Source organism: Diospyros lotus, chromosome 6 (assembly GCF_014633365.1).
Source record: "Diospyros lotus cultivar Yz01 chromosome 6, ASM1463336v1, whole genome shotgun sequence".
NCBI classification, from domain to species: Eukaryota; Viridiplantae; Streptophyta; class Magnoliopsida; order Ericales; family Ebenaceae; genus Diospyros; species Diospyros lotus.
The window spans coordinates 5,911,331-5,938,323 of NC_068343.1; the positions used below are offsets into that span (position 1 = coordinate 5,911,331).

At 38.6% G+C, this 26,993-nt stretch overlaps 1 protein-coding gene across 1 annotated transcript in view; it reads left to right on the forward strand.

Annotated features, from left to right (window-relative positions):
* LOC127803719 (probable starch synthase 4, chloroplastic/amyloplastic) overlaps positions 1-26,993 on the forward strand; it is a 56,912-nt gene that overhangs the window by 3,957 nt on the left and 25,962 nt on the right. The window contains exons 8-20 of the mRNA XM_052340155.1: positions 28-170; positions 3,342-3,431; positions 4,160-4,259; positions 4,612-4,737; positions 5,472-5,680; positions 6,809-6,856; positions 6,934-6,967; positions 7,045-7,114; positions 7,227-7,355; positions 9,116-9,320; positions 9,846-9,980; positions 17,444-17,548; positions 17,710-17,808. Of these exons, the coding sequence (XP_052196115.1) occupies positions 28-170; positions 3,342-3,431; positions 4,160-4,259; positions 4,612-4,737; positions 5,472-5,680; positions 6,809-6,856; positions 6,934-6,967; positions 7,045-7,114; positions 7,227-7,355; positions 9,116-9,320; positions 9,846-9,980; positions 17,444-17,548; positions 17,710-17,808 (1,493 nt within the window). The remainder of the gene's footprint in view (positions 1-27; positions 171-3,341; positions 3,432-4,159; positions 4,260-4,611; positions 4,738-5,471; positions 5,681-6,808; positions 6,857-6,933; positions 6,968-7,044; positions 7,115-7,226; positions 7,356-9,115; positions 9,321-9,845; positions 9,981-17,443; positions 17,549-17,709; positions 17,809-26,993) is intronic.

Sequence of the window (26,993 nt, forward strand, 5' to 3'; positions counted from 1 at the left end):
ATATTTGTTCTCTTTATTAATTGACAGATAAACAAGCCACCTGTGAAAATTTCATCTCGTCCTACAATCCGAGAGGATCGCCCAAAGAAAAGGCCTGCAAGACGGTACTCTGATGATGAGGATGACGATGATGGTGGAAGAGCTATTAGCATGATTAGAAGCATGTTTGGGTAATTCTTCTTTGACTGGCTTCTTTAATCTTTGCATAATTCCCACTGTTGCTATAATAGCTTAACAACTTATTGAGGGGTCAACACTCATTTCTGAAATTGTCTGGTTGGTGATGTATGCACCGTCTTTTCCATTTAAGTGAAGCTGAATCAAAGATGTAATGAACATTTATATGCGTTGTCATTAGGACTTGCAAATCAGGAACGCATGAGAAGAATATTCCTATACACTCACGGAATTAGAAAGACAATAAGAATAATCGGTTATAACAGAAGAATATGCAAGAACAGTAAATGGATAAGATCAAACCACACGAAATGCCCTTAGGCAAACCTACATCCAGCACTCCAACACCCACAGAGCAATCCTTAATTCAGTAGGAAATTGATCAGTACGTCAAGTCTTCTCCTTCATCTATATCCCTGAGTACAAAACCCTTGTTCTCTTAAGAATATACAAGGACTAAATTCTTTTCACTTAGCCTCCTTCCCTCTTATTTATAGAAAAGGGGACACCCCAATGAAACTAACCAACATTAGAGATATTACAATTAGACCCCAAAAACTAAGAAAAATTACACTTTGAAATTGAAACCTAACTGTTCTAAATCTTCCAGCCGATAGATCACCAAGACTTCATTGATCTCCTATCACTCAAATTCGAGGCAAACTCAACAATTCTCCACCATTTGCCTTGAGTTCTTCACTTGATAGATTGAATCTACTCTCATTTGGAATGTAAGACAAAAAAAAAACTGATCATATCAAACACTAAACACATTAAGAATAGATAAACAATGCTATAATTTAGACATAGGGACAGCTTTGGTAAACATGTCAGCTGCATTTTCTGCTCCTGCAACTTTTATTAGGCTTATCTCCTCTTTCTCAAGGATTTCTCTAATGAAATGATACCTAACATCTATGTGTTTGGTTCTTTCATGGTGTGACAGATTTTTAGCCAAATGGATAGCACTTTGGCTATCACACATTAGCCTAACCTTGACATCTATTCCTAGTAGCTCACTAATGATTCCCTTAAGCCAAAAGGACTTCCTTTATTGCTTCAGTAACAGCAATATATTCTGTCTTGGTTGTGGACAATGCCACCACCGATTGCAGGTTTGTTTTCCAGCTAATAGAAGATCCCCAAAGCTGAAATACATAACCTGTTGAGGACCTCCTCTTATCAATGTCTGCAACAAAATCTGCATCTGTGAACCCTAAGATGCAACGTTTTTCTTCTAGCTTGCCTCCACCATAGACCAAAGCCATATCTAAAGTCCCTTTAACATGCCTAAAGGTCCATTTTATAGCATTCCAATGGGCCTTACCCAGATTTGCCATAAACCTACTAGATACACTCATAGAATGGGCCAAATTCGGTCTTGTACAGACCATGCTGTACATTAGACTCCCAACCGCACTAGAGCAAGGAATCTTACTCATTTCTTTAATGCCTTCTTCATCCTTAGGAGATGGCTCATGTGATAAATTAAAGTGTTGGGCAAAGGGAACCAATACATCCTTTGCATCACTCATGTTGAATCTCTTAATCAACTTGCTAAGATAGGATTTTTGAGACAAAGTTAGCTGCCTATGCTGCCTGTCCCTTTTAATCTCAATGCCCAATATCTTCCCAGCTTCTCCTAGTTCTTTCATCTCAAACACTAATTTCAAACTCAGCTTTAAATTTCTGATTTCCATAGCTGATTGACTAGCAATCAACATATCATCTACATATAGGAGAAGATATATAGATACACCACTTGGCATATGCTTAAAGTAGACACAACTATCGTATGAACTCCTCTTAAACCCTTGGGACAACATAAATGAGTCAAATTTCTTATACCATTGCATAGGGGATTGCTTTAAACCATAGAGAGATTTCTTAAGAAGACACACCTGTTCTTTCTTTCCTCTCACCTCAAACCCCTTTGGTTGTTCCATAAGAATATTTTCTTGTAAGTCTCCATGTAGAAAAGCTGTGGTGACATCCATTTGCTCTAAAATTAAGTCTTGATGGACTGTTATTGCAAGAAGGATCCTTATTGAGGTGTGTTTCACTACAGGTGAGGATACCTCATTGAAATTTACATTGGCCACTTGGGTAAAGCCCCTAGCCACTAGCCTAGCTTTATACCTAGGCTTATCCTCTTTTACAGACCCTCCTTAATTTTATATAACCACTTACAGCTAACAACCCTATTCCCTAAGGGTTTTTCTACAAGAACCCAAGTGTTACTTCGTTTAAGAGAGTCCATCTCAGATTGCATGGCTTCCTGCCACTTTTGAGAATCTCTTGACTGGATTGCCGCTTCATATGAAAGGGGTTCCTCACCCATTTTTTCAGCTGCACTTGTCAGGGCATAAGACACTAAATCAAAGTAACTATATCTGACCGGAGGTTTGGAAACCCTATCCCTAGCAACGTTGTACCTTAGGAGGATTTTTTGAGCAGGAGGATTCTTCTCAGAAAGACAATAAGAGCAATCGGTTATAACAGAAGAATATGCAAGAACAGTAAATGAAAAAGATCAAACCACATGAAGAGATAGAGATTATCCTGGTTTGGAATGCCCTTAAGCAAACCTACATGTCCAAGACCCACAAAGCAGTCTTTAATTCAGTAGGAAATTGATCAGTACATCAAGCCCCTCTCCTTCATCTATATCCCCGAGTACAATACCCTCGTTCTCTCAAGAATACACAAGGACTAAATTCTTATCACTTAGCCTCTCTTTTCTCAAGAACGACATAACACTTGATCACAAATGAAAACTGAGAACTTACCAATTAACCTTGATACTATTGACTGCCCCCTTCCCTTTTATTTATAGAAAAGGGTGGACACCCCAATGAAACTAACCAACATTGGAAATATTGCAATTAGACCCCAAAAACTAAGAAAAATTACATTTTGAAATTGAAACCTAACGTTCTAAATCTTCCAACTGAGAGATCACCAAGACTTCACTGATCTCCTATCGCTCAAACTCGAGGCAAACTCAACAATGTCATCTAAGAGTTTGATGACTGTAATTTTATGTTTTTACCGATTTCAGCCCCTTGGAGATATATTCCAATAAATGGTCTTCTTTTTTGAAATTTCAGCTTTGGGTACTTTATATGCTTGACCAATTTAAGCAAAATTGTGATTTCATGCAGGTATAATCCTAACAAGTATGCTGATGATGACGAGGATGATATGGATATGGAGGCAAACTTCGATGATATTATGAGGGAGGAGGACAGAAGGTAGGTTGTTTTTGTGAAATGGGCACGTGATTCTATCCATTTTGGCTCTGAGTTTGTCGTCTTTGCATATGTCAATGTGCTATCTGGGATCGTATCCATTGTTGAATTGGGTCCTCTGTATTACCCATTCTTGATGGTTGGTCCCATACATCTTCCTACAATCTAGTATGTTGGTAATTTTTTCCCTTTGCTGTTGTGTTTAATCATTCTGTGTTATATGTTACTCATAGACATCGCTTCTTGTTTTACTTAATTCTTTTTGGTCTCATTTTTTTTCATCCCTAGTTGTGTATGTTCTTTGAGAGAATATTGTACTTCTTGTGCTGTACATCTAAAAGGAAAAATGCCAAAGGGACGGGTATTTAAGAGGATATCTCCCACCAAGTAAACTGTGTTCTCTATTTGTTTTTATGTTTGACCATATGGCTTGTAAACAAAGGAAGGAATTGACCAATTTTTATCTGGTTAACTTTTTTCTTTTGTAAACCACCAGGCTATGGATAAGGTGCAGGTTATGGATAATTGTTGATGAATAATGACGACAAACTTTTTTCTTGTGTAAAGCACAAACTGCACACATTAAAAAAAAATAAAAAATTCAAGAATTGCTGATTGAAACCATTATACTTTGACAAGTGCCTGCAGTATGTTTTTGGTTCAGAATTGTTTCATACTGTTTAGTATTATCATTTCTTAATGTTTGGTATCATGGCTCTCTGGTTTTCCAGTGCAAGAATTGCAAGAAAAGAAGACGAAGAAGAATTACGCAAAATAGAGGAAGAAGAAAGGAGGGAGCGGTTGAGAAAGAAGCGTAAGCTGAGCCAGCGATGACCCATATGCAGATAATTTTTTTTTGTTGCTCGTTCTTGCTCGGCCAGCCGAAGTCCAGCAGTAGTCTTCACTTTTATTGTAATTTCGAGTTCCTTTTACTGCTAGATGCTGCTGCTGAATTATTGGACTTCATCATTTGTTTAGCGTAGGGAATATTATTAACTTGAGTTGTAGTTTACAGTTTGAGTTTGTTTTAGCTAGGGGCTGGTCTAAACTTAAACTGCTGACTTGCCTGAGATTTTGTCCATTGCATCTTGCTGGTTTTAGGTGCTGGTCAATGCATTCGGGTCTTAAGAAAATGTTAAAAGATAAAGCTACTAATTGGTGAAGAGATAGGTGCATGTGGCAGGTTCCTGGCTTGTGCATGGCAAGCAGAATCGCAGCTGTTTTTGATTCGTACATGATACCAAAAACATATTATCTTGAGACAATTAAGGTGTTACGAGCCTGTTGTGAAGAGAAAGTAGGCTGCATGGTAAGATGTATTTTGTAAAACTATGTAAAAGAATAGAAAATTTCTAGAGAAATGATAGAATTTAGGGGAAAGTGTTAAACAAGTAATTATATTTTTATATATTTTGGCTATTTATATTGAAAAATATCAAATAAGTCATTGAATGTCGATTATTTATCTATTTAATTTTTAAATACAAAGATTAATTTGATTTCTATAACGAAGTATCGTGACTTAGTTGGCGTCGTTTTGTAAGTAAACTTTTTAAGTAAATGAAATAGCTAATCTGATAATGTGATTTGTTCCCATTCTGGATTTTGGTCACTTAAAACATTTTATTTAATTTAAAGAATAAAAAGTAAATTTCCAGGATTCCAAAACTTAAAATTTTACACAGGAAGCTGTAGAAAAGGCTTTATGGTCTGTGTGCTGTTGTCCTTTTGTACCCAACAAATTCAACTTCAAATAGGCGGGGCAGGGCAGGGCGGGGCAGGGGGATCCCGTGAGGTCGTAAGGGCAATAATTCAACAACTCTTTTCAACTCTCGCAGTCCCGTGATTAAAAATTTATTAGTATTATCTATATTTTTTTAGATATAATTTATTAGTATTCATAATTTCGTATATTTACTTAAAAAACATTTCGCATTTCAACATCGTTTCTATAACAATTTCCGAAAAGGAAAATAACAACAATGGCTGATGACTGATTGCTATTCTTAACGGACTCCATAAAGGAATATAATATAATAATTTATAAAGTTCCCTCCCTGCTTGCCCCTCACTGGCTGGCTAGAGGATAGTGATGAAGATCTTCCCGTAGCTTTCTCGCTCCCTCCAGCCGTCCAGACGGACATGTCGACCGTTCTACACGCGTCGGTTCACTGTCTTCCGGCTTTCCCCAAGACCACTGGAGGAGGAAACTCCAAATCTCTCAAATCTCGTGCTCGGTTACGTTCCTTGGGGTAAATTCCGCCACAAACTTGCACAGACTTGTATGTATGTGTGCATGAATTGGTTATCAGCACATTAGGTTACTCAATTGTTCGAGAACTGTTTCCCTGATATTCAAAACTCGTCTTCGATGAGTTGTTTCCTTACAACAGAATTCGTCCTGGATTGGATACCTAATCTCGTTTTAGCGATACAGCGTAAATTGCTCGCAGTAGTGTGTTTTGTCCTGTGTCCTCAAAGATTGGAATCGCGTGACACTTTGCGCATATGCGTGCGCCACCATCTTAATTACTGATGGCTGGATAAATTAGCTTTCGCCATACTTAGATGTGATCAGGAAATTTTACGTTCTTGAACCGGTCCACCTCAGTGCCAAGTCTCAAATAGAGCTATGTAGACGGACAAATTTGTGCCAACCAGTATAGACCCGACGGGTAAAATTAGTGGTTCAATTTCGCATTGTACGGAAAATTTATGGAGGAAAAAAGGAAAAGAAAGAAAAGGGGAATAATGGTTGAAACAAACATGAAGCTGAATTTATTTATTTAGTTTATTTCTGTAGCAGAACTAGAAATTGGAAGTAGAGTTTGTGTACTGACTATCCATTTAAGATGTATTATCAGTAACATGATTTTCCTGTTGGAGATGTGGAGCCTATTTCTATTTATGACACCTATGGAAAGCTGACAAGGGAGTCCCACTGCCCGGTTAGAGGGCGGGGGTCAAGTGGCAACTCCTCTTGTGGGGGCTCGGTGGCGGAGCCCCTGAAATCTAAATAGATTAGGAATCTTTGTTCGAATTAGGAGTTCTATTTGTCTTAGTTTTTGTCTATAAATATGTGGGCATAATTCTTCTAATCGAATAAAAAAACCTTCAAAATAATGAAAAACACTTGGCCGTGGATGTAGGAATTAATTGCCGAACCATGTAAAATTTTGTCTTGTGGGTGTGTGATTTTTTTTTTGATCACTTGATTCGTTCCCTAACATTTCCATCCCTCAAAATTCAATTTTAAATGAACAGAGATTTCATAGTCAACCATCCAGAGTAGTTCCCTATTTCCTTAATAACAACAATTCCACTTTATTGTTTCTTAATAGAGAAATAGATGTAAACTAACATATTGGCATCCTTTGCAGGAAGAACAGGATGGTCAATGACTTTTCTGGAGGATCTTTTCGAATGGAGTTAGTATCATTCTTCTCTAAGTTAGTTTTATGTATATCAGTCTGCAGTATAAAGCTTTCATTGTTTTAATTCATAGGTTAACAGGCCATGATAATTCAGAGATTTCTCAGGTGTGTTCTGTTTGCTCCTTAGCGGTCTGCCATTCCTTCCAGTAGCAGTCTAATAGTATTTTGTTGTTCTTCTACAGGAAGTGATGAATAGTGTACCAGAGAAGAAACATGAGGAGATTGGGCGACTCTTCAAGGAAGCACAGCGAAGTAAGTCCTTAGGCAACTACCATTTTCCACTATATACAAAGGTTGTCTTAATCAGACTTCTTAGGCATTTGGAAGAATTGATATGTATTTGATACCAAGACTCACCATTCAGACATTCTGTACCTGAACAAACAACGCATGATGGCTATGGTGGAGTTGGACAAAACCTACAGAGAGAAAACATTTTTGCTTGGTCGAATAGAACAACTGGAGAGGAAAAACAAGTCCTACTTCGGAAAAGGTGAACTTATGATTAAATTGTAGGCTGAGTTAGACAGCTAATGTCTTTCTGTTTCAAGATATCGCATAAGCAGCATGTTGATTAGACTATACTTGGTAATTTAGCTTTGTTGCTTCCTAAAGCATGAAATCAATTTGTGAAACAAGACTGAGGAGATTATAGTTGCAGATAACAAGCAATTAACATTATTGTGAAATATATTGAAATCCGGTCTTTCATCATTCATGACTGCTCAAATTTCTATATGTAAAAGAGACTTTCATCTTTTAGTCAAAGTAGCAGTGCTTCACCTGTTGACTGGACTCACTGCAGATAACTTTTTAAGAACTTTCATTCCCACATCATAGTATGAAGATATTGAAAGATGTATAAGTTTCCCACGTCATCATAAAAGGCCATTATAAAACATGTCATCTCTCATGCTACTTGTTCTCTTTCTTTCTTGTTCTCCCCACTTGATGAAGCGCAAAGCAGAAGGATTGAGAAGATAAGAAGAAAAGAAGGAAGAAGGGAAACACAAAGGAGAGAGGTGGATTACTAGAAGGGAAAGGCAAAAAAAGGATAGGAAGATTACGAGAAGAAGAAGAGAGAGGGTGCCGAGCAGCAATGTTCTCTCTTTATATAGATTTAACAACAACATAAGTTTAATTACTGGGTTGCTCTTCTTTACACATAAGAGATGATATAATCCAATTACAATAAAAGAAATAGGAGTTCAAAGACAACTGAATTCCTAATGAAATTAAAATTCTAGAAATCTTTACAAATTATAAAAATTTCTAATATTTTTGGACTTCTTGTGCCCTTATCATTAATTCCTCCCATGATAAGCACAAAATTGTCTTTTATCTCCAACAATTCTCTGTGGCTAGGAAAAATCTCGCTTCCAGGTAGTAATAAGCAAGGGATTGCTTAAAATTGTTGAATCTAGGGGGGAACATAGTCTAATGGGGGAGCTATGATAATCTTTTTTGGAGGTAACACAGTTTAATATTGGAGCTGTCATGTTTCTGTTGGCTTCTTCTGATCAGATGGCCCTAGATGGAGACCTTTCTGGTATTTTTCTTGTTTCTACTGGTAGTAAGTCCAGACAGTATCTTGTTGGCTTGAGCTGCAAAGTCATGCACCCCTTTTTCTTAAAATGATGAACAAGAGTAGGCATCAAATACCATAGCCAAGCATCCAGGACTGTTCAGCTTGGAGAAGATATTTTTCCTGACTTCTCATGTGCAGAGGCTTTCACAAGCTCTCAAAGTGTGTTCTTGATCTTGTTTGATGGTTCATCTCTGGATGTTCATGGGTTTTCATATCTAAGGCAATGGAGATGGTTGATTTTGCTCTGGATCATTGAAATGGTATATTGAGCACAAGAGGTGTTATAATATGGGTGGTGGCAAAAAAGCATACTCAAGAGTCCATTCTGAAGGGATTTCAATTGTGAAATTTAATTTAACATAACCATCAATTGTGATAGTGTTTGATTCTCTAGTCTGCTGTGCAGACTTGTGGCCTTCCCTCATTCTTTGAACGCTTTCCACTTAATCTTGTCTCGTGTTTTAGCTCCAACTATAGTTTGATTGATCTATTACCAAATCTAGGACTTCGTGAACATTCGTTCTACTTAATTACTAGATTTGACTGAAATCTTTGCTTGGGCAATTCATGTTGGATAATTTTTGAATTTTCCAATTCCATATATATTCCAAGATGAGAAACATTTTCTAACAAATCTACTTTTATTGGGTTCTCACCCTCAACAGATAAATTGTCAATCAGCTCGGAACTGCTGCTTAGAGTAGACTCGATGGTCCTTACAGGCATGATTGGTGCTGGGGAGGCATCTGATTTGAGAAGGATGATCGTGGACTCAAAATTTAGTATAGCCAATGAGTTGTTTGAAATCCTGCATAGAAGAGATGTTGAACTTCTAGCAGCACTCCGCCACTTCTCAGACAAAAGCAGAATGTAATATTTCTGCTATGTAATATAACTAATTAAAAATATTCAAATATCATGTTCTAGTATACATATCTAGTCTTTAAAGAATATCACATATATTTTTATACTATTGTATAATTTTTTTGGTAAGAATTGAATTCTATAACTCTATGATCCAGGAATCATTTCTCTGTCTCTATGGATGCATGCTGTGTAAAATACAGATTGTCAGATAATAATAGTTCTATTGATTAGAATAAGGTGAACATATAAGTTTTTGTGTACGATTGATGGTGCAAGTATTAAAAGTAATAGGAATGCTTATAATGTCCTTGACATATATCTAAATGTAGTATTGCTCAGAAGCAATGTTTTATATGCATGAACTTTTTCTGGATAGGTATTTATTTTTCTTTTGGATTGCTAGACTTTGATTCTCTATTGAGATTTCATGCTTATATACAATGTTATATTATTTTCTTGCTCAATGTTGTTTTGTTCTTTATTTGTTTATTAATTTTCTGTTCTAACATATCTTTATCATCTTTTCAGGAAAGGTTTTCACATTGTCCATATTTGTACTGAAATGGCACCTATTATCTCCATTGGATCCTTGGCATCATATGTAACAGGGCTATCCTGTGCACTACTGAGAAAGGGTCATTTGGTGGAGGTTATTTTACCAAAGTAATCCAGCGACCTAATATTTCACTTTCATTCCTTTCCAATATGCTCTGTAACAAATTTATCCAATCTTGTGCCTTTTTATAATCCGTAACATCAGATATTGTCACTACTCCCTTCTATTGGCCCGCTTTGGTAAATTGTCCTCAGTCAATGCATACAGAAAACCATTTTATCATGAAAGTATAAACACTGTATAGCATGTTCTGGTATGAGTAGCTGACTTCTGGTGTGTTCTGGGTACAGCCTAGCAACCACTTCACATCTCTACATTGGGCGTGTTATTGATTTTCCACTCTGTAATTAAATAGTCATCTGCATGAGCTGTTTTGCTATATTTGCCTGGATTACTAGTTCTTAGCATTGTGTTGATTATAGAAGTTTGGAAGCTTTAAAATGTGGCATTTGACACAACATGTCTGTCATGACTTAGCTAGTTATTTTTATTTTTATTTCTTGTAGATTATGTTATTTTGCAGGAGAGTTAGTTATTGCTTTTATTATCTTATTATTCTCGGTTATGGAGTGATTTAGGAGGTTATAGAGTGATTAAAGGAGCAATTACTTGTAGTGGAGGAGTGGTAACTGTCTTGTAGAAACTGTGGATAGCTTATATGAAAAGGTATAACCACATGGCAGATCATTATGATTGTTGTGAATTAACGATCTTCCTTTTCTCTGATATTCTCTCCTACTTTCTCTCGATTCTCTCTCTCTGTTTCTCCCTATTTTTTATCTGTTTTTCCTTCATGTCTTTTAGGTTTTCCCCTTATTCTATCAGATCCTCCCCCATTTCTCTATATTTCTTCTATTTTTGCAGTTCTATCTTTAAGAAAATCAGAAGTTAGGGCTAGGGTCTTGAAAAATTGGTATCAGAGCAGACCGGTTCTTAGCTGGATCTAGGTGTTTCTGACTGAAACTGAAGGCGAGCAATACAAGATGGTTTCTGGAAGCAGTCTCAGAGACAGTTATTGATTATTGGAAGCAGTTACAGTTGCTGTTCAGAGTGAATTTAGAAGAATTTGACTAAGGAAATGGCAGAAGGGACTTGTGTAAGTGTACAGTCATTGGAGAAAACATTCGAGGAAGGTTTTGCTAACATACACCTAAAGCTGGAAAAAATTCTGATTCAGATTTCAAAGAAGTTTCAGGTCAGTATACTAGTGGAGCTTTATTCAAAAAAGTTTCGGAATAGTATACCAGTGGAGCTTAATTCAAGATCCACTATAGAACCAATTCTAGCAGGAGCTGGAATCTTACCTAAGACCTCCGATCTACAAGAAGTTGATGAATTACCTACAATGGATCAAGCAATTCAAGATGCCAAAAAAGGAATGGGTGTTGTAGGAAAAATCATTGCGATACCGTTGGAGTAGAAATCTGTGGAAGATGAACCTTTGGTGTATGCCAGCAAACAGGACGTAAAGGATGCTTTTAAAGCATGGTTGGAGTCTATAAAGGTTGAATCCAACTGAACCTAGGAGCCAAGGAGGATGCAGAAGGAACAATTGAAGCGGATTGAACAAGAGAACCTTGATGTGTTTTGGAAGATGATGGAAGATCATGTGGCTGCCGAAATACTTACTGCCAAAACTAACTGGTGTGATTACTACATGAAGGTCAAGGATTCGACACCCTACAATCTAAGAAGGATGAATCAGATAATGAGAGCAAGGATTGGATGACAAGTGAGGCCAGATGCTGAGATTTCTTGGGGACAAGAAATCCTTTTAAGGGGGAGGGAATGTCATGACTTAGCTAGTTATTTTTATTTTTATTTCTTGCAGATTATGTTATTTTGCAGGAGAGTTAGTTATTGCTTTTATTATCTGATTATTCTCGGTTATGGAGTGATTTAAGGGAGCAACTACTTGTAGTGGAGGAGTGGTATCTGTCTTGTAGAAATTGTGGATAGCTTATATATAAAGCCATAATCACATGGCTGATCATTATGATTGTTGTGAATTAAAGATCTTCCTTTTCTCTGCAATTCTCCCTTGCTTTCTCTCAGCTTCTCTCTATTTGCTGTTTATTTCTCCTTCATATCTCTTTGTTGTTGCCAAAAATATAACAATTCGAATTTATGATGTGGGGTCCACTCGAGCTTGGTGTCGGGTGAAGTTAGGTTGCTGTAAGAGAAGTTGCCTCAAGGGAGTTCGCCGCAAGCTCCTTCGCCACAAAGATCTTCCTTCACCACAAGGCTTCGCCTCGAGATTTCACTACAAGCTCTTTCGCCACAAGGTCTTCACCACAAGCTCTCTCGCCACAAGACCTTCGCCACAAGGCTTCACCACAAGCTCTCTTGCCACAAGGTTTTTGCCCCAAGGTTTGGTCTTTGCCACAACGTCACGCCGTAAGATTTTGCCTTCGCCGCTAGGTCTCGCCACAAGGTTTCGCCTTTGTCGCTAGGTCTTGCCGCAAAGATTTGCCTTTGTCGCTAGGTCTCCCCGCAAGGATTTGCCTTCACCACAAGGTCTCGATGCAAGATTTTGTCCTGTTGACACTTGAAAATGGGTTAGAAGGCTCGCGAGAATCTTCGGTCGCGAATGACCCTCCGATGCCAAAGTCAGTCTCGAATCCCAATGACTATTCATGAAAACAGTAAAGATGCAGTCAAAATGTCTAAATTTTACCGAAATTGGCCGTCCCCTTCAATGTCTTGTAGCTGGGTATTTATAGGGCACGATTCTCAAGGATGGCTAGTGCTGGCACGTGTCGATTACTGAATGGGGTCAAATTTAACAAAAAAGGGGGAATAGCCACGAAGCCGCCATGAGGCAGCTCGCGGCAAGACTGCCGTGAGTTGGGCCTCGCGACCAATCCAGACGCTGCTGCAAGGTCGGCCCTTGCGGCCAGCACCTTGTCGTGAGGTTGGTTCTCGCAACTATCTTCTAGCCGCGCCTTCATTTTTTATTTTTGAGAAAATCCCTTATTTTTCCTCATACCAATTTTTCATGGCACAACAATTGCCCCCCACTCTTCTGTTTTGTCTTTAGACAAAATTGAAGAGTAAAATGTCAGCCAAGGAGCCGGGTCTAGCACCTGAACTCAATCAAAGGTTCTAGGATACCCGAAGATCTTACGTCTGCTGGGGGCTTAGGTACCAGATTATCTCTAGGCAACCAGGCCCTCGAGAGATAGGTTCCGTTGTGGGATTCTTGTCGGGTGCGCGAGCTTGCCGGGAGGCTTAGGCGCCGGATCAGCCAAGGAGTCGGGTCTAGCTTGGGAGCATAGCGCTGGACTCAATCAAGGGATCCCGGTGATCCTACGGGCACAGGCTTCGGTGCATCCAGTAATCCTAGGACGGATCATAGCGCACTGGCTATTGTGTCCTCCATGTCCGTCTTTCGGGGTTAGTCTTCCTCAGGAATTTGGGTTGGCCAATGGTTTGGCGCTGGATTCCTACCAGACATCTGAGTTTGCCGGAAGACCTAGGCGCCAAATCAACCAAGGAGTTGGGTCTAGCCAAAAAGGCATAACACCTAACTCAAATGAGAGATCTGAGTGAGTCTGCCAGCATAGACATCAGATGTTCTGGTGATCCCAGGCCAACTTGTGGTTATCGGCACCAGATTGCAACTGGGTGACTCAACTTCAATAAGCGGGATCATGGTAGAACTATCACATGGTTGTTCCATCTCTCTTTATGCCTTCCTTGGGTCAGTCTACCTCAGGGGATCTGGGTTTGGCTAGTGGTTCGGCGCAGGATTCCTACCATACATCCGAGTTTGTCGAGAGACTCAGGCGCCAGATCAACCAAAGAGTTGGGTCTAGCCAAAAAGGCATAGCACCGAATTCAAACGAGGGATCTGGGTGAGTCTGCGGGCATAGGCATCGGATGTTCTAGTGATCCCGGGCCGGCTCGTGGTTATCGGCACCAGATTGCCACTAGGCGACTTGACCTTCGAGAGCGGGCTCATGTTAGAGCTGTCATGTGATTGCTTAACCTCTTTTCCGCCTTCTTAAGGCCAGTTTACTTTAGGAAATCTGGGTTTGACCAATGGTCTAGCGCAGGATTCTTACCAGATATCTGAGTTTACCGGAGACCTAGGTGCTAGATCAACTAAGGAGTTGGGTCTAGCCAAAAAGGCATAACACCAAACTCAAACGAGGGATCTAGGTGAGTTTGCGGGCATAGGCATCGGATGTTTTGGTGATCCCGGGCCAGCTTGTGGTCATCGACATCAGATTGCCACTAGGCGACTTGACCTTTGGGAGCGGGCTGTGCTTGAGCCACCGAACCTGCATCACATTCTATGACACATACAAATAATCTGGGCCCATGGAGATTTTACGTGGTTTGTCTTATAGTTTTTCTTACTCCACAGGAATACAGGGGGTATATTCTTTTATTCATTGGGGGATTTTATTACAATGGAAAATTAAAGACAATCCCGGCTCCCAGCGGGATCGAGTAACGCTTCTGATGATAGGCTCGGCTCTGCGTCTCATTCTTTGTCCCATTCCATGGGGATAATGATTGGTGAAGATGGGAAGTACCTCTTGAGGTGCACGGTGTTGCAAGCTTTCCTATTGCCTCGCCTTGTAGCGTCTGTAATATGCACATGTTGGGGCCTAACATCTTCTAAATTTTGTAGGGTCCTTCGCAATTCGGGCTGGGTTTCCTTTCCTCTTTTATTACCTTTCCCTGCATCCAAAATTTCCATTTGGACGATAAACTGTTCTACTTTGTTGAATAATTCAGTCATAGAATTCGGCTTGGAGAAGGCTAGGGATCTTCTAAGCGGGGCGTATGCAGTTCCGTTAAGCAGGGCTGATGCCGCCAATCCGACTGGGAGATCCCTTACTTCCTGTGTCGCGGCTCTGAATCGCTCTATATATTGCTTTAGGGATTCGTTCGGCTTCTGCTGCAAGCTCATTAGATATATAGCACTCTTCCTCTTCGGGAGATAGACGGAGAATGCATTTAGAAATTCTTTCTTCAACTGTTCGAATGACCGTATATGTCATGCTGGTAATTCAGTGAACCACTGCTGAGCCTGTCTTGCCAGGGATAGCGGGAAAGCCCTGCGCCTAGTGACCCCATTCTATCCATGTAACACGACCACTGCGACAAAGTGTTGTAGGTGCTTCTCTGGGTTCTCCCTTCCCGAGTATATCGAAAGTTGCGGCAGTTTGAACCCTGGTTGCACTGGTTGCCTTTGGAGTTCCTCAGATAGAGGAAACCCCTTCGGGGAAGTTTCCTTTGATACCATCATTACCTGCTTCTGTTCTAACACCTATTCTATGAGGTGTTTGATGTTAGATCCCTTGAGTGTTTCCTGTTCTGCTTTATTTTTGCAAAGAGATGGGTTATAAGGAACTCTTGAGTAGGTGCTTTCTGTTGTCTCTTTATTCATGGGAGCTTTCCTTGCCCTCTTGTCATGTTTCTTTTTCGAGTCTGTTATTTCTAGGACTTGGTTATTCAGCCCTAGAGTTTCGATTCTCATCCCCTGCCGTGTGGTCCCTTGGAGGGTTGTCTTGGGATTTTCGGTGTTCTCCCCCTGTATCGGTCTATCCAATGTGGGGAATGTTAATGTTTGGCATTAGTTCACGTAACAAAGTAGTGACTCCCTGTAGTCTTCTCATATTCTCCTCATTGTTTATCCTGAGTTCATTATTCTATTGTTTCAGCTCCTCAAAATTCTTCTGTAATAGTTCATAATCTAAGAATAAGACTGTGGGTGGAGCTATCCCTGAAGTCACCACGAGGTTTCCATTTGGAATTGAAGACTGTCCAGAGGAGTGTTGTTCCTGACTAGCGGGCGCTGCATGTGGGACTTGTTTCCCTCGTCTTGGCGCATGTCTCCTTAATCCAATTACGTGTACTTCTCCCTGTTTTGAACGCTCCATGCCCCCCAGTCCGGCGGTCTGGTTGCCTTCGAGCATAGGAAAGTTCCCTGAACACACTTTGTTGTCAGGGTGATCTTCTAAAAATTCTGGTACTGTAGGGTGCATTTGATTGGGGCTTTTTGTGGCTCCCGTCCTGGTACGAGCACTCCTTTGGTTGGGGTTAGGCGGGTTCGCCAAACCGGATGATCTTGTCCTTCTCAGCATCTTGTGTTAAGATTGGTTTTTTGTTGTGTTTCCCACAGACGGTGCCAAATTGTTGTTGCAAAAAATACAACAATTAAAATTTATGATGTGGGGTCCACTCGAGCTTGGTGTCGGGTGAAGTTAGGTTGCTGTTAGAGAAGCTGTCTCAAGGGAGTTCACCGCAAGGATTTCTCCACAAGCTCCTTTGCCACAAAGATCTTCCTTCACCACAAGGCTTCGCCTCGAGCTTTCACTACAAGCTCTTTCGCCACAAGGCTTCGCCACAAGGTCTCTCGCCACAAGCTCTCTCGCCACAAGGTCTTCGCCACAAGCTCTCTCGCCACAAGGTCTTCGCCACAAGCTCTCTCGCCACAAGGCTTCGTCACAAGGTTTGGACTTCGCCATAAGGTCTTGCCGCAAGATTTTGCCTTTGTCACTAGGTCTCGCCGCAAGGATTTTCCTTTGCCAATTTGCCTTCGCCACAAGGTCCCGTTGCATGATTTTGTCCTGTTGACACTTAAAAAATAGGTTAGAAGGCTCGCGGGAATCTTCGCTCGCAATGACTCTCCGATGCCAAAGTCAGTCTCGGATCCCAATGACTATTCATGAAAACAGTAAAGATGCAGTCAAGTCTAAATTTTACCGAAATTGGCCGTCCCCTTCAATGTCCTGTAGCTGGGTATTTATAAGGTACGATTCTCAAGGATGGCTAGCGCTGACACGTGTCAATTACTGAATGGGGTCAAATTTAACAAAAATGGGGGAATAGCCACGAAGTCGCCGCGAGTTGGGCCTCGCGGCCAGCACCTTGCCACGAGGTTGGTTCTCGCGGCTATCTTCCAGCCGCACCTTCATTTTTTATTTTTGAGAAAATCCCTTATTTTTCCTCATACCAATTTTTCATGGCACAACACACTTAGTTTTCCCCCTATTCTGTTTGATCCTCCCCCATCCCTCTCTATTTCTCCTATTCTTGCAATTCTATTGTCTAGAAAATCAGAAGTTAGGGCCAGGGTCCTGACAATGTCTCGTGATAGAATAAAAAGTAACAAAGCCCTATGATTACTCTCGGTAGGGAGGTTCTGAGTGTTAGGCTATAGCCAAGTTGGACCTGTGACCTTTGTTTCTTCTTCTTCTTCTTCTTTTTTGTTTTGTTTTTGCTTGTTCTATATTTCTATATACTTTGCTCTGAGCTTTCCTTTGTTGGATGAGGGGTTAAAGATGATTTAATTCCTGTAGTGTTGTGTAACTTGAATTTGATGACCCTTCCGTGATGTATCTATTGGTTCATGAATTTTTGCAATGAATGGACTAGTCTTTTTGATTTTGTTTGCTGTTCTCGTTATTTTTTTCTTAACTATTATCTTGTTTGATTCGGACCTGAAATTTCTAAATTGCTCGACTTTGAAAGGAATCCACCTTTTGAATAGGTACTCGAGCTTAAACCTGGATGAGGTACAAGGGTTGAGAGAAATTGAGGCAGAGTTCTATTCATATTTCAATGGTCAATTGCATGTAAACAGAATTTGGACAGGGTGAGTTATGTAAAGTTATGGGGGTACTTTGTCTAAATTAACTGTTTATTTTGTTGGTCTTGGAAGTAGAAAATAAAATTAGTGAAGTCATAGAAACTCCAATTTGCATAATGATCAAACTATTCACTTCTCTATATTGCCTTTTTGCTCTTATTATACAGTGTTTTATATGGCATTGGAATTACATTCATACAACCTATTTACTATTCATCATTCTTCAATGGTGAGAGGGTATATGGCTACTCAAATGACTTTGAACGGTAAGTTCCATTTTCTTTCTTTCGTTTTTTTCTTTTAACCTGATTGGACCTTTTCCCTCTATTATTGTAAAGGTTATTGTCAAATTCTTTTTTAACATTTTTTAGTTATTTTTTCTTGATAATTTTTGTCAATTTTTATTTTGTATTCTCTTGCTGTTTATTATCTCCCAGTCCTTCAAAAGTTTCATATTTCCATTGAAACCCTTGTTTTCTTGATTAGCTTTGATATTTTGTGTTAGTTACACTTTAAATCTCTTGTAATTTTTAATTTTTGCAACATGAACCTTGTTAATTATTGTCATAAATAGACAAAAACAGGAGCTGATTGTCACACAGCCAGCTTTTTGGGGGTGAAAGGTAATCAAAATAATTGAATTTAGATTTTCTCCACTTTTACATGTAAATATAAGAACTTCCAATCATACTCTACATTTACATTCATAGAATAAATTTGAATACTTATCTCCTATGAATCAACCTCAACTTGTCTCTACTTTAGATCCATCAATCCATAACTTGTCCCTCCATGCTACTGCTACCCACACTTGCTCATCTCATCCTCTTATCACCAACACCTCCTCCCCACATGCCGCCCCACCCTCTCCCATGAACCTCAACCATCCCTGTGCAAAGGCTCACATGCTCCCCCGTCATCTATCCAGGGCCGGCTTAAGGCATAGGCCACTAAGGCCTATGCCTAGAGCCCCCAAAAATTTGGGGGGGGGGGGGGGGGGGGAATGTATATCTATATTATACATATGAAAGAGCAAATGCCCTGGCCAGAAAGTAAAGAAATGGACAGCCAAGGGAAGAAGAAAGGTACAGATTTGCTTTGATTCTTGGAAGGTTGGGCCGGTTTTCAGCAACAGTGTCCATGCTTAGGACTGTTTGGCTTTCATATTACCTTGTGTCCTAGTATAATGGGTTACGTGAACTTAAAAGATATTAGATGCACATGGTTTGTAAATATTTACAATGTAAAGATATGGACATTGCTATTGCAATAGATCACTTGAAATATCTTATTTCTTTTTTTAAAAACTATAGAGAAAATAGCTTTAAATCTTCTTTGATTTCTGCAAAAGAGATTGCAGAGCAAATGAATATAGAATCAAAGTTTCGTGAAAAACGTACAATAAAGAGAAAGAAACAATTTGATGAGAATGAAAATGAGGAGATGAAATTATCTATTGAAGAATCTTTTAGAATTAATTATTTTACATATTTAGTTGATCATGCTATTTCCTCTCTTCAAAATAGATTTGAACAATTTAAAATTTATGAAGATAATTTTGGTTTCCTTTATAATGTAGAAAAGTTAAAATTGCTTGATGATGATAATTTAAAGAAAAATTGTTTAAATCTTGAAAATTTTCTAAAATATGATATGTTATCTGATATTGATGGTTTAGATTTATTTTCAGAATTAAAAGTTTTAAAAGAAATTAAAACACCACTTGTGATACTAAATTTTATAAAAAAAGATGAATTCTTTTCCAAATGCATTGATAGCTTATAGAATAATATTAACTATTTATGTTACTATAGCTTTGGCCGAAAGAAGTTTTTCAAAATTAAAATTAATAAAATCTTATTTATGTTCAACTATGTCACAAGAAAGATTAAGTAATTTGGCTATATTGTCAATTGAAAAAGATTTACTTTCTAAACTAGAATACAAAAATTTAATTAGTGATTTTGCATCTCAAAAAGCAAAAGAAAAAAAAAATTTCAATAATTTTTATTATGTTTTAGAAGGCCACTAAACTAATTATTGATTAGGGCCCCACTGACCCTTGAGCCGGCCCTACATCTATCCCTCCATCAGTCTGACTTGTCATTCCCCACCCTGCCAACCACCTTCAGACCATGCACAATCAAGAGTCCCTTATCAGCACATTACTTAATTCTCTCTCCTTTTGCATGACAACCTGGCTCCTCCTCGTGCTCCATCTCCACCTTGCTACTACAGGACTTGTTAGCAAAATGGTACAACAAATTCAGATGGTCTCTTTTAGTTAAACCTCACTTGTCTCATTTCATTAATCATAATTGATAGAATATTCAAATAGCTGTGTGTAACAAATATCTACAAAATCTAGAGTTTCAAAAACAAGCCTAGGAGACTGAGAGGAGTGTTTTTCAACCATAAGGTTATGCAGGAAGCAATACCTAAAGATACAATCCAATTGCTCAGAACAGATCCCTCCATGGTCATGCTCACCAAAGGTAGGATGGACTTCTGTAATCATTCTAAATGCACAAGTGAAAATATGGATGCACAACGTGAGGGAAGAGGAGGGTTTTGTATAAAGAGGATAGAGGATTTTTCATTATATGTATAGGCTTAAAAGATCAAAAGATATGCCTTTTTGTGAAAAGACATGTCTCTTACTGAAATTATTATTACCATAGTTCTTTTCAAGATAAAGAATATTTTGAAACATGAATTAATTTAAAATTCTCCAACACCTCACCTTATACAGCCATCCTTCCCCTTGAGAGACATTTGTAGCCCTCCTCCACCTCATCCCTTTGCCACTGCAGCCACTTGGCACAACACTTATTACCAAATCGCAGCACTGAATGGGTCTGATTTGAGCATCTATATGTACACATTGTCATGATTTAGGCTAGTCATTTTTTATTTTTGCAAATTATATTAGCATGCAGAGGAGTTAGTTATTTATAGATTATTGACAGTTGTGTAGTGTTTAGGAGCAGTTACCTCTAGTGGAGGAGTGAAACCTTCCCTGTAAAAGGTGTGGATAGCTTATATATAAAGCTGTACACCTCTTGGCCAATTTTATGTTTTTTGGTTGAATTAAAAAGTATACCTTCTCTTTGCAATTCTCCCCTCTCTCTCGAATCTCTCTATTTCTTCCCCCCCCCCCCCTTCTCGGTTTCTCTCTATTTCTCCCTACTTCCTGCCTATTTCTCCTTCATCTTTCTCTGTTTTCCTCCCTCATTCTGTCTGATCTTTCCCCAAATCTCTCTATTTCTCCTATTCTCTCAATTCTGTTTTCAAGAAAACCACAAATCAAGCTCTTGTTCCTGACACATGTGTATTGAGAAAAGAGGGTTGTGTTCATCCATCATATGTGGGTGAGAAGAAGTTGGGGAGAGATGTGTTGGTGAATTTCTGTTTTACTCTTAAAAATTTGCAACATGTTGCTTATGGTATTCTGTTGTTATACAAACAGAAGGTGCAAAGGCATGATGGTTACAATTAAAAATAGACATCCTAAAGTCAGGCTAGTTGTAGAATATGAGAGTGTAAAGTATGATTGGAGTTATATTTATAGATTGATTTACTTTGTATGAATTTTTAGTTATTTACTGGAGAGTTTTAAGGTTTTTGGAAACTGATGTTCTGCTTTTCCTGCCTTTTTATTTGTTTGCTTTACTTTTACATGATTTATTTTTTCCATTTGGTACATTAAATGGAAGTCACTTAAACTGAGTGTGCACCTACTGGCATAAGGGGACTTTTTGCTTTGCAGGGAATTTTGTGGGGCACATATGAAACCTTGTTTTAGCTAAATTTGCTTGCAGTTAATTACAAATATTTCCAAAACATATTACTGGTGTTCAAGAAAATTTATTGCCTTTTCTTGTAGAACCCCCTCATTTTGTCTTGTTTTTCAAGGGATGAAAGGAGGAGAGAAATGATACTGGAGGCGCTCAAGTCTGAAGAGGTTTTAGGATCAATGCTTTGTCCTATTTCTATGGTTCAGAAGACCTATTACTACAAACCTTTAGTAAACATATAGAGTTGGTATTATAGGGGGAATTTCTTTGTAGATGAAATTCTAAATTTATGAGACTGGATTTCTTAGCAAGTACTACATCTTAATTCTTTATTCAGAAAATAGAGTAGTTAGTCAGATACAGATCAAATTCTAACTTTATGAGACTGGATTTCTTAGCAAGTCTAGATCTTAATTCTTAATTCAGAAAATGGAATAGTTAGTCAGATATGCTGCTAGTTTAGATTCTTTTCATTGTTCATTTTTCTTCAGGTCAGATATGCTGCTAGTTTAGATTTTTTTATTGTTCATTTTCTTCAGGTACTATCCTAGTACTTTAGATCAAGTTTGGCCTTTGTAGAGCTAGGCATGGTGTATCGTGGGCAAGGTTTGGGTTTGCTATCCAGCCACAGTTAACTTTAACCAAGAAATGAGAATGATTTTTTGATTTCTGTTGCTATTAGTTGATAACTATTGGAAGCTTGGATAAAGAAGGCAGGCAAGACAGCTGTTACAACTGTAAATATATGGTTATTATGGAAAGGTTGACCATAGTGGTGCAAGGCTATAAATGGCTGATTCTATGGTAGTAATCAAGGACGAGAACACAGGTATCAATCTAAAATAATCATGAATGTATGTAATCTATAATTGGGATGTTTCTTGTATATACTTTCCTTTTTTAGATTCCTAAACTGTAAATTCCGAGATTATAAATAAAGGATAATCCGAAGAGGTAAGGAGTCTTTTGCCTACACTTTCAAAGCCTAGTTGTTGCTATTTTTTCATGGTATCAGAGCCACAATTAGGATGGGTGCAGAAAAGGCAATAGTTTGAGCGAAAATGTCCCATGAGAAGGTAAGATCATCCAGTGATATAAGGATTGTAGTGCCTAGTGAGGGTCCTAAAACTGCAGTAGTACCTTCTGAAAATCCATCCTTCCTGATTAGTCCAGTGAAACTAGATAGAAGTAACTATCTAGCTTGGTCTTGTTCCTGCAAATTGTTCATTAAAGCTCGAGGATTGGAAGACTACATCACTGGCATGAAAAGTTAAAAACCTGTTGCTAGAGATGTACAAGCTCGATAATGGGAGATAGAGAACTCCCTTGTGATGTCTCGGCTGATTAACTCAATGTAGCCAAACATTGCCAAGGGATATCTACTATTGGATATAGCAGGGAAGATCCAGAATGCTGCATCCTAGACCTACTCTCAAGTAGGACATGATGCACAAATTTACGAGATTCGAAAAAAGGTACATGAAACTAAATAAGGTGAGTGGTCAATTTTTCAATACTATGCTGAATTAAATAGTCTATGGCTAGAGTTAGATTATTATCAAGATTTTCAGGCGGAATGTCCTAATGACGCTTCTAAGATCCAAAAAATGATTAATAACGAAAGAGTATTTGATTTTTTGGCTGGGTTGAATGTAGAATTTGACCAAATAAGGGTTCAGATCTTAGGTAGAGAGCCTTTTCCCACCTTGAAGCAGGCTTATTTCTATGTTCACCAAGAAGAAAGTAGGAGGAGTGCTATGCTCCAGCTTGATGCAACAAACATATAAGCTATGATGGTGAAACCGTCACTTGACATAACCTCTACCAACCACAGGAGTATCAGTAAGAATCTGCTAAGGTGTGAATATTGTGGAAAACCTAGGCATATAAAGGAGACTTGCTAGTCTTTACATGGTGGACTTACTAAGGGAAAGGAAAAAAAGTAGGAGGGATGTCATCAAGTTCATCTATTAGAAACTGTCCAAACTGAATGGGAGCCACAATCAGAACCTGAAAAAACTAGTCTCTTAAGGGAAGAAATAGTTTTCATACAGCAGCTGATAACCAAGATGAAGATGGACTCAAGCATCACTTCTACATCACACCATGCCCAAGCAGGTATAGCTGGTAGCGCTCCTACTCAAGGTACTGTTACAACATTCTATTCCTCCAAATTTGTAGAACAACCAACCTGGATCATAGATTCTAGGGCTTCAGCCCATATGAATGGATTATCTAATTCCTACTTGTCCTATACCCCATGTTTTGGCAGGGAAAATGTTAGAATTGCAGATGGTACCCTTTCTCCTTTTTCTAGAAAAAGGGACTATTAACTGCAACAAAAACCTCAAGCTGCCATATGTTCTTCATGTTCCTAATTTTGCAAATAACTTGCTATCTGTAAGTTCTATAACAAATTCCTTAAATTGTAAAATTACTTTTTTCCCCACCCATTGTGTTTTCTAGGAGGTGAACACAAGGAAAATGATTGGCTCTGGTTGATTGGTTGATGGCTTGTACTTGCTGGATAATAAATCCTTCTCTTAGCCTGAAGACCAAGCCCTAAAGGTTAACCAGCTGAGAAGGAGCTAATGCAGTGGCATTAAAGATTAGGTCATCCTTCTTTTTCAGTGATAGGAAAGATTATTCCTAGTTTGAGTAAACAATTCAGTAATACCAATGTATTTTGTGAAGCTTGCGAGTTTGGTAAACACACAAGAAGTACTTACTTTGTAATTAATAAAAGGAGTACTAAGCCTTTCATGATTGTCCATTCAGATGTTCGGGGACCTAGTAGGGTTAAAACACTCACTGGATATAGGTGGCTTATTACCTTTATAGATTGCTTTAGTTGAACAACTTGGGTTTATCTTATTGCACATGAAGCTAGTCTATGGGATGTTTGCTGCTGCTTACTTCAATGGTGCATTCCATCGTCAGTGGTTTCTACCTAGCCTGTTGAGGATGGTCTTGTAGTAATTCTCCTTTGGATTTGTTCTCTCTTAGTTGTGTAAGGTTGTCTTACTCTTTGTTTTTGAGCGGGGTATGCCCTTGCTTGTTATTGTAGATGCCTATGTGCTTTTCTTGTTCAATGAATTATTTATTTACAGGAAAAAAAGAAAAAGTGAAGCTGGTCATTGTTTCAAGTCCTTTCACAAGATGGTAACTACTCAATTTAATACAAAAATTCTAGTCCTTAGAAGTTATAAAGGCTTAGAATATAAGGATGCTACTTTCCAAGACTATCTCCAGGAGCAAGGGACCATTTATCAAACCAGCTGTGTTAATATCCCTGCTCAAAATGGTGTAGCAGAAAGGAAAACAGACATCTCTTGGAGCTCACTAGGTTAATGCTCTTTTCTATGCATGTTCCCAAAGTTTATGGGTGTGATGTGTTTCTTACTGCTGCCTATTTAATCAATAGAATGCCACTCACAACTCTCAATTTCAGAACACTTTTGGAGCTCCTAATAGGAGTCTCTTCCTATACTATCCCTCCCAAGGTGTTTGGCTGCACTTGCTATGTTCAAAACCACTCTCCTACAATCAATGAATTAGACCCTTGAGCTCTCAAATGTATATTCAATGGGTATCCTGCTACATACAAAGGGTATAAGTGCTACTATCCACCTACCCTGAAGTTTTTTGTAAGTACACATTTCACATTTAGAGAGGATGATAGTTATTTTCAGTCCAACCACTCACCTCTTAAAGGGGAGAATATCAGTACCAAGGTATAGGAAGAGATGTCAGTGCAGTGGACTGATACTATTGATACTATTGGGTACTGTGTTGGATTTGAGGGAAGAAGGTGGAGAGACTACTGTTGATTTGAGAGTAGAAGGTGGATAGACTGTTGTTGATTTGAGGGTAAAAGGTGGAGAGACTGCTATTGATTTTTATAATTCAGCTAATATTGACAAACCCAGGTAGGAGGAAGAATTAAGGAAATACTAATCAACATCAAAGACCAAACAAACTTGGTAATGGGGAGTTTTTGACTTATTTTTGAAAGAAACAAGCCCATCAACAAAGTCTACCTAGCTAAGAAAATTCCTAGAACCTCACTGATCCAGGTAAACTTTACTAAATCTGAACAACTTCCAGCTTCTAGTCAATTTCCAACAACTAACCCTGATCTTGATGCTACAATTCTTGAAGCTAAACCTGCTTTTGATTCTTCATTTAAACTCTCTGATTTGTATATTCCTATAGCCATCAGAAAATGAGTTAGTGTACACAACATCCTATCTCCAAATCTATTACTTATAATTCACTATCAGCCTCCTACAAAAATTTTCTATCCTCTTTAGAATTAGTAACGGTACCCATAGATTGGAAGCATGCTATCAGTAGGCCACGCTGGAAACATGCTATGGTGGAGGAGATGAAAGCCCTAATGAAGAATAATACATGGAAACTCATTTAACTATCACTTGATATGAAACCAGTTGGCTATAAATGAGTTTTCACTATTAAATACAAGGTAAGTGGAATAGTTGAAAGATATAAGACAAGGCTGGTGGCTAAGAGGTATACTTAAACCTATAGAGTGAACTTTGAAGAGACTTTTGCCTCGGTAGCAAAAATGAACATAGCACTAATATTCTTATATCATGTGCAACTATTCTAAACTGGGGCTTACATCAATTGGATGTAAAGAATGCATTTCTACATGGAGAGCTGGAAGAAGAAGTATACATGGAGATCCCACTAGGTTTCAACAATTCAGAGGAGCAAGGGAAAGTTTGTAGGTTAAAGAAGGCCCTATATGGTCTAAAACAATTCCCCAAAGCTTGGTTTTTCAGGTTTAGTAGGGTTGTAATAAGGCTTGGTTATCAACGAAGTAATGCTGATCACACCGTGTTCTTTAAAAGAAAGGAACACAAGCTAACTATTTGTATTGTTTATGTTGATGATAGGAAATGACCATGAAGGAATATGTCAGTTAAAGGAATACTTGGGGAAAGAATTTGAGATCAAGGATCTTGGGCAGCTGGTACTTGGGAATTGAAGTAGCCAAATTTGATGAGGGCATTTTTATTTCCCAAAGAAAATATGTTCTAGTTTTATTGATTGAGACAAGTGTGTTGGGATATAAGCTTGTAGATTCACCCATTGAAGTAAATCACATACTTAGAGTTGATGAAGGTGAAAGGGATGATAAAGGCAAGTATCAAAGGTTGGTCAGGAAGCTAATATACTTGTCCCATGCAAGACCGGATATTGCCTATGCAGTAAGGGTTGTAAGCCAATTCATGTAAAATCCTAAGTCAATTCATATGGAGGCTATCTATAGGATTTTAAGGTATCTAAAAACAACTCCGGGGAAAGGTTTACTATTTTCTAACCATAACCATCTGAATGTAGAGGGATACACAGATGCAGATTGGGCTAGATCCCTAGATGATAGAAGATCAACCTCAGGATATTGCACTCTTGTTGAGGTAACCTAGTTATATGGAGGAGTAAGAAACAATCAGTTGTGGCCAGGTCTAGTACTGAAGCTAAGTATAGGGTAAGGGTCCTAGTAGTATATAAACTGTTATGGGTGAATAAGGTTATGACAAAGCTAGGATTGCCTAAAAAGGAGCCACTCTTACCATATAGGGACAACAAAGTTGCAATCAACATTACTGATAATCCTGTTCAAC